The 18,877-nt window shown below is 36.4% G+C and overlaps 1 protein-coding gene across 1 annotated transcript; it reads left to right on the top strand.

The window, feature by feature from the left end:
* The first annotated feature begins 1,620 nt into the window (after positions 1-1,620).
* LOC105052981 (actin-related protein 3) lies at positions 1,621-18,333 on the top strand. The gene is made up of 10 exons (XM_010933970.4): positions 1,621-1,999; positions 5,773-6,007; positions 6,078-6,302; positions 9,787-9,933; positions 12,906-12,998; positions 14,006-14,125; positions 15,460-15,570; positions 15,713-15,838; positions 15,912-16,010; positions 17,938-18,333. The coding sequence occupies exons 1-10, from the start codon at positions 1,953-1,955 to the stop codon at positions 18,016-18,018; spliced, it is 1,284 nt and encodes a 427-aa protein (XP_010932272.1). The 5' UTR covers positions 1,621-1,952; the 3' UTR covers positions 18,019-18,333.
* The last annotated feature ends 544 nt before the right edge of the window (positions 18,334-18,877 follow it).

Genomic DNA, 18,877 nt, shown 5'->3' with positions numbered 1-18,877 from the left:
TTTGAAATAGAAAAAACCAAGACGAAAGCTTGTTAAAGGTTTTGATTCTCTGCGTCAACCTGAGAGTATAGTAGGGTCTTTATGTTTATAACACGTTACAAATATCATGGTGGGATTTGTTTCCTTGAACTGTTCATGGACCGGGTAGCCCGCCTGGCCCACTGAACGAAACTTTTAGGGCTGGCTTAGGCCAAGAATTTAAAGTTCGTTCAACAAGAAAAATTCTTTGTGCACCGCATGCGGTGCACGAATGCGCACATCACGTGCGGTGGTTGGCCTGTGCATGAAACCGACGAAAAAAAATTATTTTTTCTCTCACATATTGTCCGGCTCTATGTGTGAGCCAATTACTGCATGCGGTGCTCAAGTTCTATTTTCGTTCAACGATTCGAGTTGGTGATTAAAGCTTGGCCCAACTCCGGCCTGATCTGATTTTTTTTATTTTTTCTAATGTTGTTTGATTTTGTTTGATATATTTATATACTTAATTAATAATTATTATTGTTATATAAACTTAACAGAATAAGAGGCATATTGTAGGTTTTTTAGTAATATTTAATTATACATATTTAATATTATTAAAATATATTTAATTATTTTGTGATATTTTAAAAAAAATTAAGAAATGATCAGACAGTTTGAGGCCCAGCCCAAGACTTGGGGCCTAGAAGGTAGGCCCAAATGCCGGGTCGATACCAGATTGCATTGATCTGTGGGCAATGCCCAATCCAAACCTGGCCTGGCTTCACTTTTGCTCATCCTTTTGATATTGAAGATTGAACAGGGCTGATTATTGCCACAAAAATTCTTCCAAATTGCTCTTTGATGTCACCTCCATCGTATATGACTTGACTGGTCCCCCCTCCCAAATGGGATGGAAGATAAAAGGTATCTCGATATATCTTACATGTTTCATCGTTGTGTTCAGCCTGTATCTTTCGTTATTGGATTATATTTTGCACAAATTATAAAATATTTTAATATTCATGCACATAACAATTCAAAATTTCATGCAACAAAAACTAGCTAAAAGATATTATTTAAATTTTTTAATATTATATAAATATTTAAAATCTATTTAATGCATAGCCGATGAAAAATTATACATCAATACGAAATCTCATATATTTTTTAAATAGCATTCTTACCATAATTAGCTCATGATTAGCCTCAATGGGCTTGTGCTAGTATTTTCTTATCCACCACCGTAAATTATGTGCCAGAATTCACAACTATATCAAAAAAATTAATCGAAATATATTATTTAAAATTATTAATTTTATATAAATATTTAAAATTTATCTCATATATGATCGATATATGATTGAACAAAAGCTCGTGGATGGATTTCTCACCTTCATGCGAAATGGTACAACCTTTGTCCTTCATCATTTGATGGTGCCACATGGTTAAATTATGCATAAATTGAGAAACAAAGTTCCCACCGTAGGGGATGTCCGGTGTCCCAAGAATGTTAGGTACTTCTGTACAAAAAAAAAAAAAAAAAACAAAAAGTTGGGTATTTCACAGAACCAGCAAATACTCTTGTAGAAGGCGGTGCCATGAAAACGATCGTGCTAAGCGGCACCAATATATATTATTAATTTTCCTCCAGTGTTCCGTCGCCTTCCCGCTTTGCCAACAATTGTTTTTGGTTTGGGCATATAAGAAAGTCGCCCAAGAACCGGTAAACATTTTCGTGCGAGACGAAGCGCGAGCAAGACCGAGTCGGAAAATCGTGTCTCCTTCGCCGATCGAGACCATAGACGAAAAGAAACGCCCGCCGCCGCCACCGGAGATCGTTGTTCTGATCGTTCGCCGCCTAGCTCTTCTCATCGACGGAGGTGAGGGAGTTCCTCGGCCTTTTGCGAGACCACTCCGGATTACCATGAGCGGATGCCCCGAGCTTCTCTTGGATCTCGGTGGCGGATCCACTCCTCTCTTCTTCCCGAATGGACGCTGCTTCTCGACCGGCCGTCGTCATTGACAACGGAACTGGGTATCTTCCTCTGACGATCCACATCCATGGATGATATTATTCTCGTTCTTTGCTCTTTATGTTGTTATGGAATCAAACTACCCTATACAGATCGATTGGTTTATTGATCTCATGTTCCTGCGTGTTTTTGTTTAGATATTTCTTTCTTCTTGATGCAAGAGATGATTAGTTTTGGTATGGTACTGGTTCTTGAAGTATCCGTCGAGGGCTTCTATGATTAGCAGAATAAGGATATCTGGCCACAAATTGCATATTGAATTCTAGAACAAAACAGAATTAATCATAATCCAAGTATCACACACACAGAGAGAGAGAGAGAGAGAGATGACCCAAGAATAAAATATATGTGAAAGTGACCATCATCTGTATCATGCAATCAAGAAAGTTGAAGTTCTGGCTAATTTTGTCTTAGGATGTGTTCAAGAAATGGAGCCTCATCTATTCATGATATTTCATGGTGCATTAACAAAGTCTATGAAACGTCTAACCGTGCAGAGATGCACTTTCCTCTGAAAACATTTCCTTTTCTTTGCTTCTCTAGTTTTTTCTTGTTTGCAGTAATAGAATTTAAACTAAATGAATGACATGTGGCCATGGAGCATAATTCAGCTACATGTAGATGGCTATACTCATTTTTCAACTTAGTTATGTTTTTCTGACAGTATCGTCTGTTATATTGCCTCTTTATTCTCATTTGCATTCTGGAAGAGACTTAGATGCCATTGTTTTAGTTCATCTATCTCATAGTTTTCTTAATTATAATATTCAAGGGCATGACAAGCATGCAACACCATCAAGCACAGTTTTTTTTCCTCTTTAATGTATTTTTGCGTGATGCAGAATAACAAAAACAATCACTAAATATTTCTCTTAGTCATCAATTCCTACATGGTTGTATTCATATGTCTTTTTGCAATAATTTTGTCTTTGTACATATTTATTTCTTAATTAGATCCCTAACTTGGCAACTAGTTCCTCTGTTTTCAAGTTATGCATACATCTTATTGCTGTAATATCAATCAACACTATAATGTGCAAAATACATAGACCAGAAAACTTCCTCTTAGTAGTCTATATGAAATTAATTTATGACTAGCATAAGAGATGTGAGTTTAAGGTGGACCCCTAGTGTTGACCAATGGAAACTCAAATGTTATCTGTTTTACCATCTTATCTTGTGTCAGGTAAAACTATCATGTTTCTACTTATATGAATGATATAACCCTGTTACGTATGTAGTTATAACCCTGTTACGTAAGTAGTTATTGGAGGTATTATGTTTATATTTGAACTAGTGAGGTCATCTTTTTGTTAAGTTTCACTTGTCGCCTTGTTGGTGTTGAAGTCATTGTTATCTATCATGATACATGAAACTGATAGTCTGATGCTCCAGACTTCCCGAAACATCTAAGTAACTCAAAATACATTCATGAAAGAAGATTGGTAATTTGCCATGAGCATGACTTTTATATCTTATTATAAGTTGGTGTTGCTGATGTCTCTAACCCTGTTTAAAGAGGAGGGCAAGGACATATAGTTGAAGCTGCATCTTCTGCCTTCAAATATTATTTTGTTGAACTGTACTTAGTCTTCTTTTTGGAATACTTACTTTTGTTGGCATTGACAATGAATTACTAAATCTTTGTTTCAATTGAATTGTAAGACTGACAATGATGATGAAACTCCTATACCATCCTTTATAAGATTGAGTGGCTCACACACACACACACACACACATATATATATATAAATGTACATGTATCCCCGTAAAGCCCTAGGCTCTGAGAGTTGTTTCTGATTTAAGTTCCTTTTTCTGACCATTGTTTTCTTTTAAAAAAAGGAATGGCAGTTTTCAAGGGACAACGTGAAAGCAAGAATTTGTTTGTGCATCTATGGACTACCACATATCTCATTTGCTTCTTCTCAAAAACAGATCTTTCCACCATTTCCAGAAACATTATCCTTTACCTTACTCTTAGAATGCTCCAAATCTGTAAAGAGTACCATACAGTCTGTACTCTGTAGGTTTCTGGTTATGCTTATAATGGTCATTGGACAACAGTGAGGCATGTATTATCATTCTTTATGTTAGTTTTAGCATGTGCGACTTTATGATGCTATTCTTAGATATCTATGATCTGGTTAACTTTCTTCACAACAAATACCTTATCATCCAGAAATATTTCCAAATCAGTATGATCTCAAACTTTTCCAAGACTATTAAATAGATTTCGAAAGGGCAGTTTGTGAGTTCCTTAAAAAAAAAAAAAAAAAAACTTTCCTGTATGTTTCAGGTGCAATGCTCTAACATTGTGAGTGAAGTATCATAGAGCTACAACTTTGTTGCACTTTCAAATACAAATTCTTGTATAGAATTGAGTATCCGATTACTTTAGGATCCTTTTACAGAAAACTGATACTCAAACATCCAGTTTTATCATGCCTATGATGAAGCATCCTTCTTGTTCTAATCCATTATTTTGACCTGATCCCCTTTATATAGGAATGCTATCACTCTTCATTTTACCTCAGGCTCCCAGTGATATCTGATCTGAGGATTGCTCTGATGGAGCCATGGAGGTACTTGTTGGTCAAGTTTTCAGTATAAAATAAAACCAATAAAATATTATTAAAGTTTGTCTTAAAAGTTACAAAATCATAGTTGTAACTTGATAAATCAATATTATTTATAGTTAATGTAGCAATGATTTTAATATGAGAATACGGTAAGGCTTTTATTGTGAGTGCTCAACTAACACTTAGTGTAGATTGCTTAAGGGCATAGATGCAGATTACCATTTTTTTACTTTTGACAGAGTAAGTAGCTACCATGAATTTATAGGTAATTTCCTAGCTGTAGGTCCTTATTATGACTTTTAGAAGTTTAAAAAGACAGCTGTGTCCCTGCATATGACTGTCATTTTAGTATTCTAAAGTTTTGAGATGATATGTAATTAATGTTCGTTCGAAGGTAAAATCTGAGTTTATCAACTAGTGGGACATAAACGCAGCGATGAAGAAATATGATCATAATCATTTAATCTGCCTTGATGCTGCTTGGATGGGGATTTGGGGATATCCTACTCTTGCAAATGATGGAGTGGCTTCATGTTTAGGTCATAAAATGGACTATACACCTCGTTGATGAAAGTTCATGGTTATTATAGTAGGTTATTTACCTTTTCTATGACTTGACTGAGCATATGAGAGGGGAAACTTGAGGATCATATATCATGGAATTGGTAAGATGTACTTTCTTTTGCTTCCCATTTCCTAGAGGGAAAGGTCGACAATGAACCAAGTAAGCCTCTACGTGACATGTTCTAAACATGAAGGGAGGTCTCAACAGTGACCTATATGAACCTCTTTGAGACATGTTCTAAATATGAAGGGTTGGTGTATAGATGTGACTGACTGTGCTATGCCCAAAGTCAATGTTATATGACTTTCCTATAGTAGTTGACTTGGTGGTGATGGAAATGGGTACTTGAGGCCTATGAATTTCTCCATGAAAATGTTGTAGCTTTTTTTTCTTTTATTACAAGTAGCTCACTAGGAATTCATAGATATTATTCTGGTTGATGATAATGCAGATATAATGTCGGAGTAATGCTTCCAACATGATGTTTAGGATTTTCTTTTGGATGCTTGACAATTTTTATACTCATTTACAGTTTGATATACCCTTTTACATCTTTATCTTAATATTGTCCTGACTTCTGAAAAGGTTATATATTATTTTTATTGATAATATTAGATTTTCTTGTATTTAGGTATACCAAAATGGGATTTTCTGGTAATGTTGAACCTTGCTTCATCATCCCTACTGTAGTAGCTGTCAACGAATCCTTCTTGAATCAATCAGAGGGTGCTAATAAGGAAAATTGTCTAGCACAGTATAATGCGGGCATAATGGCTGATCTTGATTTTTTTATTGGAGAGGAGGCTATTTCGCTGTCTCGCTCCAGTGGCATATACAATCTCAATTACCCTATACGTCATGGGCTGGTAAAGATCTAGCATTCTTATGTTTTATGCTTTGACACTCTTCTTTTGGAATTAATAGTGCCCTTCGCAGGTTGAGAATTGGGATACGATGGAAAAATTTTGGCAGCAATCCATTTTTAATTACCTGCATTGTGATCCTGAAGAGCATTATTTTCTTCTGACTAAGAGCCCAGTCAATTCTCCTGAAGATCGCGAATATGCAGGAGAAATCATGTTTGAGACATTTAATGTCCCTGGGCTGTATATTGCTGTCCAACCTGTTCTTGCTCTTTCTGCTGGATATGCAACTTCAAAGGTTGGTTATCTTTAAAATATTAACTAGCATATATTTTCCTTTTCATATTATTGTTCAAGATTTACTGCTAGTTAGATTACTAGTTGAAGGCTTGGCAAAATCATAGAATGACTATTTCCTTTTGCCAGTATCCTATCTTTAAAATGATGGAAGGTCATGGGATTTCTGTCTTGAGGTTAGGACAGTCTAGTTGCGATATGATCTTATAGGTGCTGGATATTTGATGTATTGCCATGTGCAAATTGGGGGCGTTAACTGAAAGAACAGGGCTACTTGAGGTTGTTTGGTCTCTTCACTTTTAAAATGTGATATCCTAAATCGATCTACCAAACAACTAGGATTTCATGGTCATTGTGCATTTGATCAACAGGGCAAATCATCACAAATTTGTAATAATAAAAGAGTTATGAGTTTATTTAGTTTTATTTGTGAAGCGAGGAGACCAGCCACTCTATTAAAGGGTAAAACCATTCCCTTGGTTCTATAAAACACCTAGCCAAGTTTTGGATGACTTCATCGTTATGGCAGTCTAGGTGAGAAAGTAGCTAACTCCAACCATGTAGATATATATATATATATATATATATATATATATATATATATGGTAACACTGAAACTGTATGGCCTCGCTAATTTTGAAACAATGATGCTCTCAAAAATGAAAGATGGGGGTGGTTTTTTTGACATTTTTTCAGATCTTAAAATTTTTTTATACAAACCATAAGTAGTTAGACTCTAGGGTCAATTGATTAAGTTGTCAATAAGGGGCTGTTTGGAGCCTGGTAGTTGAAGTTTACAATGCAAATTAAGCAATATTGCAACTTTAAGTTGCAATATGACTTACAAGGAAGCTCACTTCTTGTGTTTGGAGGAGAGTTTGGGAAAAACAGAGGCATCTTTAACAAACATTGCAAGAAACGCCTTGCAAGTGGATGCCAACTTGGAGAACTTAACCTGCATGAATGATGAGGGTGTTCTGGACAAAAAAGTCAGCATTGAAGCCGCTGCTGGAGAGAGCTTGGGCATAGGCTCCCATGGGGAGGGAGCGAGTGGCAGTGCATGGCTCGAGGAGGGAAGAGGAGGAGAGAGGTAGAGAGGGTGGATGGCGAAGGAGGAGGTGGAGTGGAGGATGAGGTCGGCGCAATGAAGTCGGAGGTGGAGAAGGCAGCTACAGGGGTCCTGTAGGTGACATGGGCCGTTGCAGTGTCAAGGGTAGGGATGAAGAGGAACTCAAGGGCGGAGTGGGGCAGAGGAGAGAGGAAGGGAAGGAGGGGGAGGAATGATCTGCTGCGGTGAATTTTGAGGTGGAGAAGGTGGCCATATCTCCTGGAGGTGGTAGGGCATGTGGTGGTATCATGGGTAGTGGCAACGGGGGACTCGAGAGTGGGGAAGTAGCATGAGAGGGGAAGGGAAGGAGTAGGAGGAGGGTAGAAAAATCTTTTTCTTTTTTAAAAATAATTAAGATACCTACTCCAGTAGCTACAACTAGTTTCATGGCTATTTTGACTACAAGTCGACCAACTAGAGATAGCCCTAAGTTGCACCCTAACAAGCAACTCCACTTAATGTGCAATTTGAGTTGTAGGAATTTAAACAAGTGAGCTAGCCAAGGTTAGATCAAGGTTAAGGTAAAGGGGGGGCTCGGTAAAGAGCTAGAGCTTAGGATGACTCTCCTTGGTTGGAATACTTGCAATTTGTGCTGCATGTGGGTCCACTTACAGGACTCCAAACATCCCCTAAATATATTCTGGGCGAATTAGGATTGGGTCAGGTTTAAGCATTGGGTGCCAATTGGTGTAAATCAAGCCATCAAGGGGATATCTAATAGTTCAGGATGTTAAACATAGAACTAGATTGATGTGGCTATATTTGCTTTGGGGGTTTTCCGTAGTTGTGCGATTTAAATGCTCCTACTCCACGGTAAAGTAGATGAAACTACCCACAACTTGGAATATCTGATGGCATCTGGGTTGTGATTAACTTGAACAATGCTTTAAGGCCCATAGCAGATTATGGTGATTCATATATCCACCTAATAGGCATAATGGTGGAAAAAATTTCATTGTTATTGTGATATAGTAAAAGGACAAACATGTTCAATAAAAAGAACCTAATGGATGGCATAAAATTTTACTAGTTCACAGTGCAAACCAGGCAGAAGGAAGCTATTTGTCCCTGTAGATGATGTGACTTTGTGTAGAGATGGTTGAAACTTTGGTACTAGCCACATGCAGAACTTTCTAAACAGATTACTGTGGAGAAAGATAGTTTTTGCATCATTTGATGAAAAGGTCCATGAAGAACAACAACAATGGTAATCAACAGCCATTTCAGGTTAAGTAACATCAGATACTTCTGAGTGATAAACTGGGTGTTAAAATAAGCTTTATAGTGTTCCATTCACCTGTCAAATTATGCAATATTTTCATAGAGATTGGTTTGTGGCTGGTAGACCCTCTGGGCTTTGTGTAAGATAATATTGATATCTTAAGTATGCAGGTGGTGAAGAACTTGAACCTTCTTGACTATAGTTAATCATCAGGATGTATTATAGACTCAAAATAGGACTTTGTCTCCTGATGGACATGAGGAGTTACAGGAAATAATTGAAGTTGTGGGAACTAGGACTCTGCCATTAAAAGGCCTAAGCAATTTGTGGCCTGTCGTGTTTTAGCAGATGCCCTACACAAAATAAACAAAGATGATCAGAAGTTGGAGGAAGAGACAGATACAACCCAAAGAAGTTGCTGTCATATCGAATCCATGAGGTTTCCTTAGAAGTAAAGGATGCATTGTTGACATAACAGGGCTACTAAGGATTTTATCATCTAGAATCTTATTTTTGCAACATATATACCCAAATATTTTACCTGTCCCCGAACCAAATGGGGAGGTTTTAACTAACATTAAATGGGGATGGTTTCGGTGACGAGTTTAAAAATTTAAAAGCATCCAGTTTTGATGTCAGTTTCAGTTTTGATGATTCCCCAATCTGAAACCATCAAAATGTTTGCAAATCAGAATCGCAATTTAAAGTTACCTAATCTGACCTGGACTCTAAGTAGGAAATTTAGATGTTATTCCTACTCAAAATAGGACTCAAAGACTGATAGACTTACTACAGAGAGGCACAAAAATAAGTACAAAACCCTTTAGAAAATAGAAAATACCTAACTTCCTCCTATAACAGTTAAATATAAGACTACTTGGACTCCATTAGAAAGAAATTTAACAGAAAGTACAACTAAGAACATTAAAATAGCTAAGTCTAAAGCTAGTTCAAACCTCAATTACGCTTGGGCTGGTGCACTTCAATTTTGCAGCTCTTGGGACTAGTATATTGATATTTGTTTAAATGAATCATCTTCTGTCTTAAGATTATGCTGAATGACATATCTGGAAAAAGAATTCCATGTATTCATGATTTTGAAATTTATAAAGTGAAACATCGTTCTCTTTAAGGTTGATCTGTATCTTTTCTCAGTCTGAAATGACAGGGGTTGTAGTTGATATTGGAGATGGGGCCACACATATTGTTCCAGTTGTGGATGGTTATGTGATTGGGAGCAGCATCAAATCTTTCCCAATTGCAGGAAATGATGTAACTCAGTTTGTTTTGCAACTTTTACGGGTACATGATTCTTCTTGTCACCTTTTTGAGGTCTACATTGTCTAGGATTATGTTTTGTCTGGATGCACGTTACTCCAATATGCTTCTGATGTTCTAAAAGTAAACTGTAAGCAGTTGATGCGGCTAAGCTTTATTTGCTGCATTGCTTTTCAAGCAGGATCCTTTTTCCCCCTTAACTGATGAAATATTGTGAAGTAATATCTTCATTCAGTATTTTTATCTTGGTGACCAAACTTGTACAGTAATTTATTTCTCAGATTTAATCATATTTCCAACTTGATATACTATCTGTAATTAACTATGTTTGCCGACCATAAGCAATGAGAGTCTTGCTTTCTCATGTATAAGTTGTAGTTTGCTGACTCTGAGTCTCTCATTTGCTGTTCATGAGTTGAATGAAACGGTTGTATGTGATAACAAACTATTATCTGGGTTCATATTTAAGAACATTTATATATGACTTATGATATTTCTAAACAGTGGCTGCTGTTAGCTGATATAATGACCTATCATGACATGTATCATGACAGTTTATCATACAACCGCTAGCTATAGGCTATTTTATATATTCATTACATCAATCCATGATATGGACAAACAATTAAAATCATTTTCTATTCACGTGAAAGAACATGGATATATATTATATTGTGATGAACTTAGATATTTAAGACTAGATAGTAGCCACAATAAGTGCTGAGACAACCTCCTCTTGAATTAACTTGCTTGAGTTGACCTTGACAATCTTAAACCAACAGTAGAGTCACATTCAAGTTGATATCTGGCTGCACCTCATTGTACTCCCTGGTTACCTGAAGTGGGAGGGGGTCTGAGAACAGATACAAGGTGCAAATCTCTCTCCACTCAACCAGAAAAAAGAATGAAGAAACACTTAAGAGTGGGATGAGATGATTTTTTGAAGAAAGTCCAAAGCAGGTTCATGACACTAAATACAAGCTTCTTGCTACTAAGTTCTATGCTGAGGTGGCTCGATGGAGAAGAGCTGAATCCACGCAAGGAATTTGATAAATGGCTCAAAATGGATTTTGCTTGAAGAGTAACTTAAACAGGCAATTCAGCAGTGATGATAACATGCAAGGTGCACAGCTAGCAAAGCATCTGATGCATCATGTCAGTTCAAGCAGGCATTTTGTACCAAGTTTCCTTGGAAATTTTAGTAAAACTGCCATGCAGTTTCAGGTCAAGCGCATGACTTTTGTAATTAGCATTTCACCAGAAGATTGCATGCAGCTATGGATATGAATGCAATGTCAGATATGGATGCTTTTGTCCTTTTTCCCCCCCTTTTTAGAGAAAGGGAGGTAAAAGCCAATGACTTTTAATTCAGAATACTCTGCACATAACTTAGGGCCGTTATATGAGTGTGTCTTTTGCTATCATCATGTATTCTGTGTTAGCACATAATGCCATTATATGATATGACACAAGTGTGTTATGTGTCAGTGCTAGAGGAGACTGAGCAAACAAATCTTTATGGACCAATGTATTGGACTCAGTCAGTGTCCACAATCTCTCTTTTTTGCTTTCAAATGCATGTATAACATTTTCTGGGGTTGAAATCTGCTAAATATTGGAGGAAATCATTCATCAAATATTTGAACAGACTATGAGAATGAGCTATGTGTTTCTCTTTTCTTTTCTTTTCTTTTTATTTTCTGATTCAAGTATTTCAATGTTTCATTTCCTGTAAATTATTGATGTCATGTAAAACAAATAGATGCATAGGTTTTCCGATTGAGTTTGAATTTTGATTGATCCATGGCAAGATAGAAATTATTTGGAGGAGGGGATGTTTATGAAAACTTTCTCCATCAAAAAATCAGAAATATCTGCTAAGAGTCCTAGTTTTTATGATATTCTGAAAACCATGTTTTAAAATCATAAGATGTATTCTTACTTCGTGATTGGAATGCTCATAGTCAATGTCCAGAGAATATTTACATATTAAAGATGGAAGATAGGAACAAATAACTTACATCAGAAGAAGAAAAAAAGAACTTAGATTTTCATAGCATGAAAATCATAGCATGTATCTCAGGAATAAGCATATAGTTTTTCTAGGTCACATGCATTTAGAGACTGAAAGAGTAGTTAGATGTCAAATATGCCACTATTTCTCCATATGTTGGTTATTAAGTTATATATCTTTCTGTTTAGTTTCTAGAGGCCCCCGGTCTCCAGGCCATGCAGCTAGAACAGTTTGCTCAAAGGAGAGAGACTAAATGCCCCGTGGTTCTTCAAATTACTGTCAATCTAGTATTAAGTTTATGCAACATCAATGATGTACCTTATGCAACTACGTTTAATTTGGATGGGATGAGATGTGGATGACCGTTTGAAGTTGTTGGCAGCTAACATATTGTATTATCCTGCTCACATAAGCTGGAAGCAGGAGCTATAACTTTAGTTTCATTCTGAAAACCAATGTGTGACTTATGCTTGTTATCAATAGCTAACAAGAAATTCTTTTAGTGTTTTAATTTTTAAATCTTAGAAGGCTATAAAACCTTTTTTTAGCAATACAAAATTTACTGAATGTATTAATTGACTATTTGATAAATTTGTTATATAGGAGTTTTCCTTTTGGTGAATGCTAAAATTCACCTGCCATTTTAAATTATTTGAAGAATTCACATGTACATGGCCTTCTTTTGGCTTTGGTCCTTGGTAAGAGAGAAATTACAAACGAAGGAAGAGATATAAGAATTAGCTCGACAATGAGTAGGCAGTATACCATATTTTCAATAATAAACCCTCTTATTATTAGGAGAATTAGTAATCTGGTTTCATTTTGCATGAGCAGATCCAAGCTGATCTTTTTATAATTTTACAAAATTTGTTCTGGAAAACTTTCTTAACAAGAGTTAGAATACGCTTGTCATTGTTTTCCCAAAGAGCATACAGAATGCTATGATCTATTTACAATTGGCCACATCTTGGGATTTATACAGGAAAGAGGAGAACTTATACCACCAGAGGACTCTCTTGATATAGCCCGGAAGGTGAAAGAAATGTATTGTTACACTTGTTCAGACATTGTGAAGGTAATTTTTACATGCTAATTAGGAATATTGCCATGGTTGCATAACATCCCCTTGTTGTTGCTTTTGGAACTTTTATATCATCTTTTCTTATCATAAATTGCTGATGTCTCTAGCACATACAGATTAAGATGATTATGATTATCTATGAGAAGCTTTAGACTAGTCATAAGGGCTTATGATTATCTTCAGACAACTTTATCATCATCTCTTCCTACTCAGAACAACAAATTAGGTTTCTATGAAATAAATAAATATTGGAAAGGATAAGAGGAATGGTTGTCATGATTAAATGCAGATTTATTACATAAAAATTAAAATATATGTTATGCTAAAAAGGGAAAAGTATTTGGATTTAAGATGATTTTGTATTGACTAAAACAAGAATCTGTATTTTTAAATGATTTATAGGTTTGCAATTTCAAATGTTGAGGTAAGGACTACATATAAGCATACAGTATTAAAAATCATTTCTTGTAGCATCCTTGAAACCATAACATCATCCCGATCTATCACAAGATTTTATAATTTCAAAATTTGCATCATTTCTTCCCTCTACTTCTGATTTTTGATGGGAAGCTGGTATTGATTCCCAAATATTGAGGGGTTAAGATATGGGCCCTCATACCTTACCTAGGTATTAGGGCAGTTAGGGCACTTTATGTCCTCTATTTATTTGTTTGCTTTTGCTCTAGCATCAAGGAGATCTTTCTTCTTTGTTAGCATAATTTCATATTATATTTTTCATATCAAGTTAGAATAACATCTTAGCTAGCATGAGAACATGCCTAATTTTTTGTAGAATGCGTATTCAACTCTCAGCAGTATATAGGGGCCCCCATGCCTTTACTAGATCAGTTAAAGTGTAGGATCTGCCATTCTGAACAGATCATCATCATCATCATCTTGCAAGCATGTGTACAGCCAGCCAGAATTAGTGCATCTCCGTCAAAGGGATTGATCATGCATAGAAGGATCTACTAATTATCTTTTTTTTTTGATGATTTCAGGAGTATAATAAACATGATAAGAAACCTGATAAGTACATCAAGCAATGGGCGGGCATCAAACCCAAGACTGGGGCATCATACTTATGTGACATTGGATATGAGCGGTTCCTTGGACCTGAGGTTTGATTTCTATACTTTGCCTTTGTTAACCCAAGAGTACTGATTACATTCATAAAATAAAAGACCTTTTAACATGTTTCTTATTTGATTGACTAAATTTTATTATCTTTCAAAATAAATTTGTTTTATACTCTCTTGTGGAGACTTCCCATTCCAAATATATAACCAGTTCTAGATTGTTGAGATAAAACTTTCTCATATTCTTTTTTTTTTTTTTTTTATTGTTGCCTTTAAGTACCCTCTTGCAATGGCTAGCTAGAATCATGTTCTTCCTTCTTGGCTGAATCAACTTTCTTCTGAGTTTTTTCTCAAGATATAAGTTTTCTAACAATTGCATTATCAAGTTGTGGTTGTCTATACCAACCCACACTTGCCAACACTAGGTGTGTTGTACTAACCCGGAGAAGTACCAGTAGGGTACAGGTGCTTGATATTGTAATGTACTAGCATATGGTTCAGTTGTTGTTTTGCCTCCAACAATGTACCATGTGTCTGTACGAGTGTGTATCATATCAACCTGACCTGTATGGTAAGCTTGTTATGAGGTCTGATATCAATATTGAAAACGTCGATCTAAGTAATTGGTTGTCATTATCTAGAGATAATTAGAGTCAATGTGTTCAAATTCATGCCTAAAGGCTAGGAACAATTCACTTATACCCATTCTCCAGATAAAAAAAGATGAAGGAAAAATTCCCTTAGGTAATAGAATTAGGCATAGGAAGGATAAATAAGCAATGGAAATGAGATATTTATAGATTAGAATATTAAAGGCATAAGAAGAAAGGAAGGAAATGGCATAGAGGAAGAAAGAATAGAGATGTTTGTTGGGTCAACTTTGCTGATCCTTTAAGTCTATATCATGGTCTGCGGTACTATCCCGTACCGTCTGTATGGGGCATACCAATCGAGAGGAGACCGATACAAAACCCCACTTCGAGTCAGTACAAGCCCTATTGCCTGTACCAAGGCATACCGCCCTGTATTGAGGTGCATACTGACCCATATCGAATTGTACCAAGATAAAAATTGAGAAAAATAGTTTGACGTCTATTTCGACACAGGATGCATATCATACCATACCGAACTGGTAAGGTACTGATACAGTACCCAGCATCAAGATAGTGGACCTTGGTCTATATTATGAAAAAGGCCAAGGAAACACATAATGCATTGATCTGTGTTGAATCATATTATCAGGTTTTTGGATTAACATTTATAATTTATTGAAAAGGGTGACATGCTTGTTTTCTGTTTTCATATGTTATTTGGGAATGAGTTCTCTGATGGCATCTTCTTGTGCACCAATTTACCAATGGTTCAATTTTATCCAGGTATTCTTTCATCCTGAGATCTATAATAGTGATTTTACTACTTCTTTGCCTGATATGATTGACCAGTGTGTTCAGTCATCACCAATTGATACAAGGAGGGCTCTATATAAGGTAAAATATAAAATTTACTTCAACAATACAAACCTACTTTTTTATAGTTTTCTCTGAAGAAAAACGAGTAGGAGAATACTAGCAATGCTAAAGTTAGCTTCTAGTTTAGCTCTTTGACTGACCAGTTTGGAATTGGTCTCAGAACATAGTATTATCTGGAGGATCAACCATGTTCAAGGACTTCCATAAAAGGTTGCAGCAGGATTTGAAGAAGATAGTGGATGATCGGATTGATGCATCCAATGCCCGACATGGGGTGGATATAAAAGTAGGTGTAATTTTATTAAATTTCTTTGGTTTTTTGTGCACTTCTGACCATTGAGCTTTCTTTGGCTCCCCAGTCTCAACCCGTGGAAGTTAATGTAGTGAGCCATCCTATACAGAAAATTGCAGTCTGGTTTGGAGGTTCTGCAGTTGCATCTATGCCGGAATTTTATGAGGTATGCTTTCTCTCAGCTGGTTTGCTTTCATCCTCTATTTTATGTCATTTATAGTCCTATTGTTGAAGATTATTATTTACTGATTTGGTGATACAACCCAATGGAATGGTTTGGTGATACAACCCAATGAACTTGATGAATAATCTTGCAATTAAAGTGTAATACATGAATTTTTATCACAACGCACTAAGAATGAGAATTATTGCAATATACATGAAGTTTTGCAGCACACACACACACACACACATAGATATATATATAGATATATGGAATGGAAGTACACGCAATTTAAGAGGATTTACAAATGATTTCTTCTTTAGTAAGTACAACTATGTCATTCTAGATTAGTTAATAATAAATGCCAAATATACTAGTGTCCTGATCAACAATAAATTAAGCCGTGTCTTACATAGAGAGTAAACAAATGAAAATTGGACATACAAAGCTGAGAGTGAATGAGACTAGGTGATTATTTTGCAAGTAATAATTTTCATTCTCTTAAACTCTGACTGTAATAAAAGGTGGTCTTAGGCTTTTGGTCAGAGGGGTTGCACCTTTGACGTTGCTATTGAAGAGGAGAATGTTGAATGAACAATGGCAACATCTGAGGTTAATGGGCATCTAAGCCATACAACTCAATGTACTTCCCTAACCAATCATTTCAAGATCCTCTAAATTATAAGATAAAATACTATGAAACGTTGAAGAAATCTTTAAGTGCTGAGGAATTGGAAATTACTTAAGTCTGATTTTTTGGGTGTGATGGGCTATTGGGTCAATTTATATATCATTGGACAAGTGTGTTTCTGCATGGTGTCAGCTATGAGTCCTGGATCTAAACTTTAGGCACGGGTCCTCATGGTATAACCAGCAACCCTGGGTGGTGTCGTTGACATTTGCCTTTTTCTTTGGATAAAACAGAGAATCATACAACCAACAATACCATGAGGACCAAAAACTGACACCATGCAATGACCAAATTACACAAATTACACCATGTAATTATATCAAATTACACAAATTGTGCCATCAATGACCAAAAACTGATCAAGTTCAGTGCAATCTTCCTCGAGCCCAATTCTTTCTCTATGTTTTGTGCTTGCCATTTTAGCATGCCAAACCACACCACAGTTACAATCTCTTTGAATCAAAGAGGCATCAATGATTAACCTTCCCAAAACAGCCCACAAGTGGTCAAATGTTATCCATAATGTTTTGGATACAAGTGCAGCAAGACACTTGGTCTGCAAACAAGACTGGCGATGTCATCACAATCAGTTTCAAGGATGATCATGCCACTCCATCTTTAAACCTTTCATTTAGACATTCTAGGTAGGCAACAGATCAGTCCCAAGAGCAGATTAAGTTAGGGTATACATGAATTTTGCGGTAACGTTGGTATTTTGTTGGTTCCTAACGATGATGCTGGCTCCTATCAGTGTCTAGGAATCATCAATGGAACAATCAAATATTGATTTTGATCCAATCCAGTGGTAGAACCCCTAAATTATGGTCAAGTGTGCCTTTACTTGAAGGTCAATTCCTCTATGATGCATGCAACTTTGGCTGTCTCCTCTCAAGAACCCCAGCAGCCATGGCCTTCCGTAGGTCCCATGTGGCAGTGGTAATAATGGCAAGCTAGAGTTCTCTTGATTCTCCATGTCCAAGTGATCACTTGCTGACTGGCTATACTCAATGTAGTCTAGTTTTATTCATTTCAACAGTTTTGCACATAGTATGTCTCACTGCTTTGCAAATAAGATGCAATGAATTTCAGCATACCAGAAATAGCGGATTTTACAAAATTATATATAGTAACCACTGTTCTGCCATCCTTTCTATGTTTCCCTGTTTTGATGTTTTCTGTGTTATATTTAAGGCTAAGACATGTCTTTAAGTTAATTCCTTTTTCTTTTTTCTTTAACAGTCTTGTCACACAAAAGAAGAATATGAGGAATATGGAGCAAGCATATGCCGTACCAGCCCTATCTTTAAAGGGATGTACTAACGTTAGGGACTGCTTCTCACTCGACAAACTTACAGTTCATTCATTGGTCAGAGTTGCACATAGCATTTTGTTCCCAATTGCAGTTCCAGCTTTTGTGGCTGGATTACTGATCAGAACTGGGTGGTCTTTTAGTTGTATAATAGATGCTGTAACAAACCTTGGCTTTAATGCTGCTGTTGATTCATGTCTGAAAAACGCCTGTTAATGCCCCCAAAATGGGAGCTGTCATTTGTACGACAGACTGTAAATTTTGGTCACTTTTTCCAGTGCAGAAAGATTTTCAGGTGGATGACAATTTATTCACCATTCCGAGTAGTAACTCTTGAAAGCTACTTTTCTGATCAAGCATCATTGGCTACCGATATTCCACATGGCAAAGGGCAGAGTCCATCAAATTGGACCTTTCTGATTTTGATATTGCTAATTGCTCAACTATCTTTAAATAGATTGACCGTTCATGGCTTATACTGCTTTGCTCAACTATCTTCAAGCAAATTTGTAAGCGATCTTCTTGCATCTGAAGTTCCATAACCTAGTTGACATTCTTCACACCTTGTACAATTCCAGCAATTCTATCGTGCAACATGACAGACCCAGCAAAAGACAACATACTGCATCTCTCATGTGACAGCTGGTATTAGTTTGTGCTCCTCAGTGTGAATGGCATGACAGACCCAGCAAAAGACAAATACTGCATCTCTCATGTGACAGCTGATATTAGTTTGGGCTCCTCAGTGTGAATGGCATCAAGTTTGCTCGCATGATGCCTCTGACAGGGGTTCAACTACTAACATGAGGCATGAAGGGAATGGTGACGCCCTTGCTGCTCTCATATTTAGGGTTCAGGTGGACGCTAGAG

This window comes from Elaeis guineensis, chromosome 10 (genome assembly GCF_000442705.2).
Source record: "Elaeis guineensis isolate ETL-2024a chromosome 10, EG11, whole genome shotgun sequence".
In the NCBI taxonomy this organism is placed as follows: Eukaryota; Viridiplantae; Streptophyta; class Magnoliopsida; order Arecales; family Arecaceae; genus Elaeis; species Elaeis guineensis.
This window is presented reverse-complemented; position numbering and strand designations above follow the sequence as displayed.

What these genes read in the sequence shown, in the direction of transcription:
- LOC105052981 (XM_010933970.4), top strand. Translation starts at nt 1,953, where the DNA reads ATGGACGCTGCTTCTCGACCGGCCGTCGTCATTGACAACGGAACTGG. An exon ending in GTCATTGACAACGGAACTGG is followed by an intron (nt 2,000 to 5,772) that starts GTATCTTCCTCT and finishes TCTTGTATTTAG; the next exon opens with GTATACCAAAATGGGATTTT. An exon ending in AGCGGTTCCTTGGACCTGAG is followed by an intron (nt 14,126 to 15,459) that starts GTTTGATTTCTA and finishes AATTTTATCCAG; the next exon opens with GTATTCTTTCATCCTGAGAT.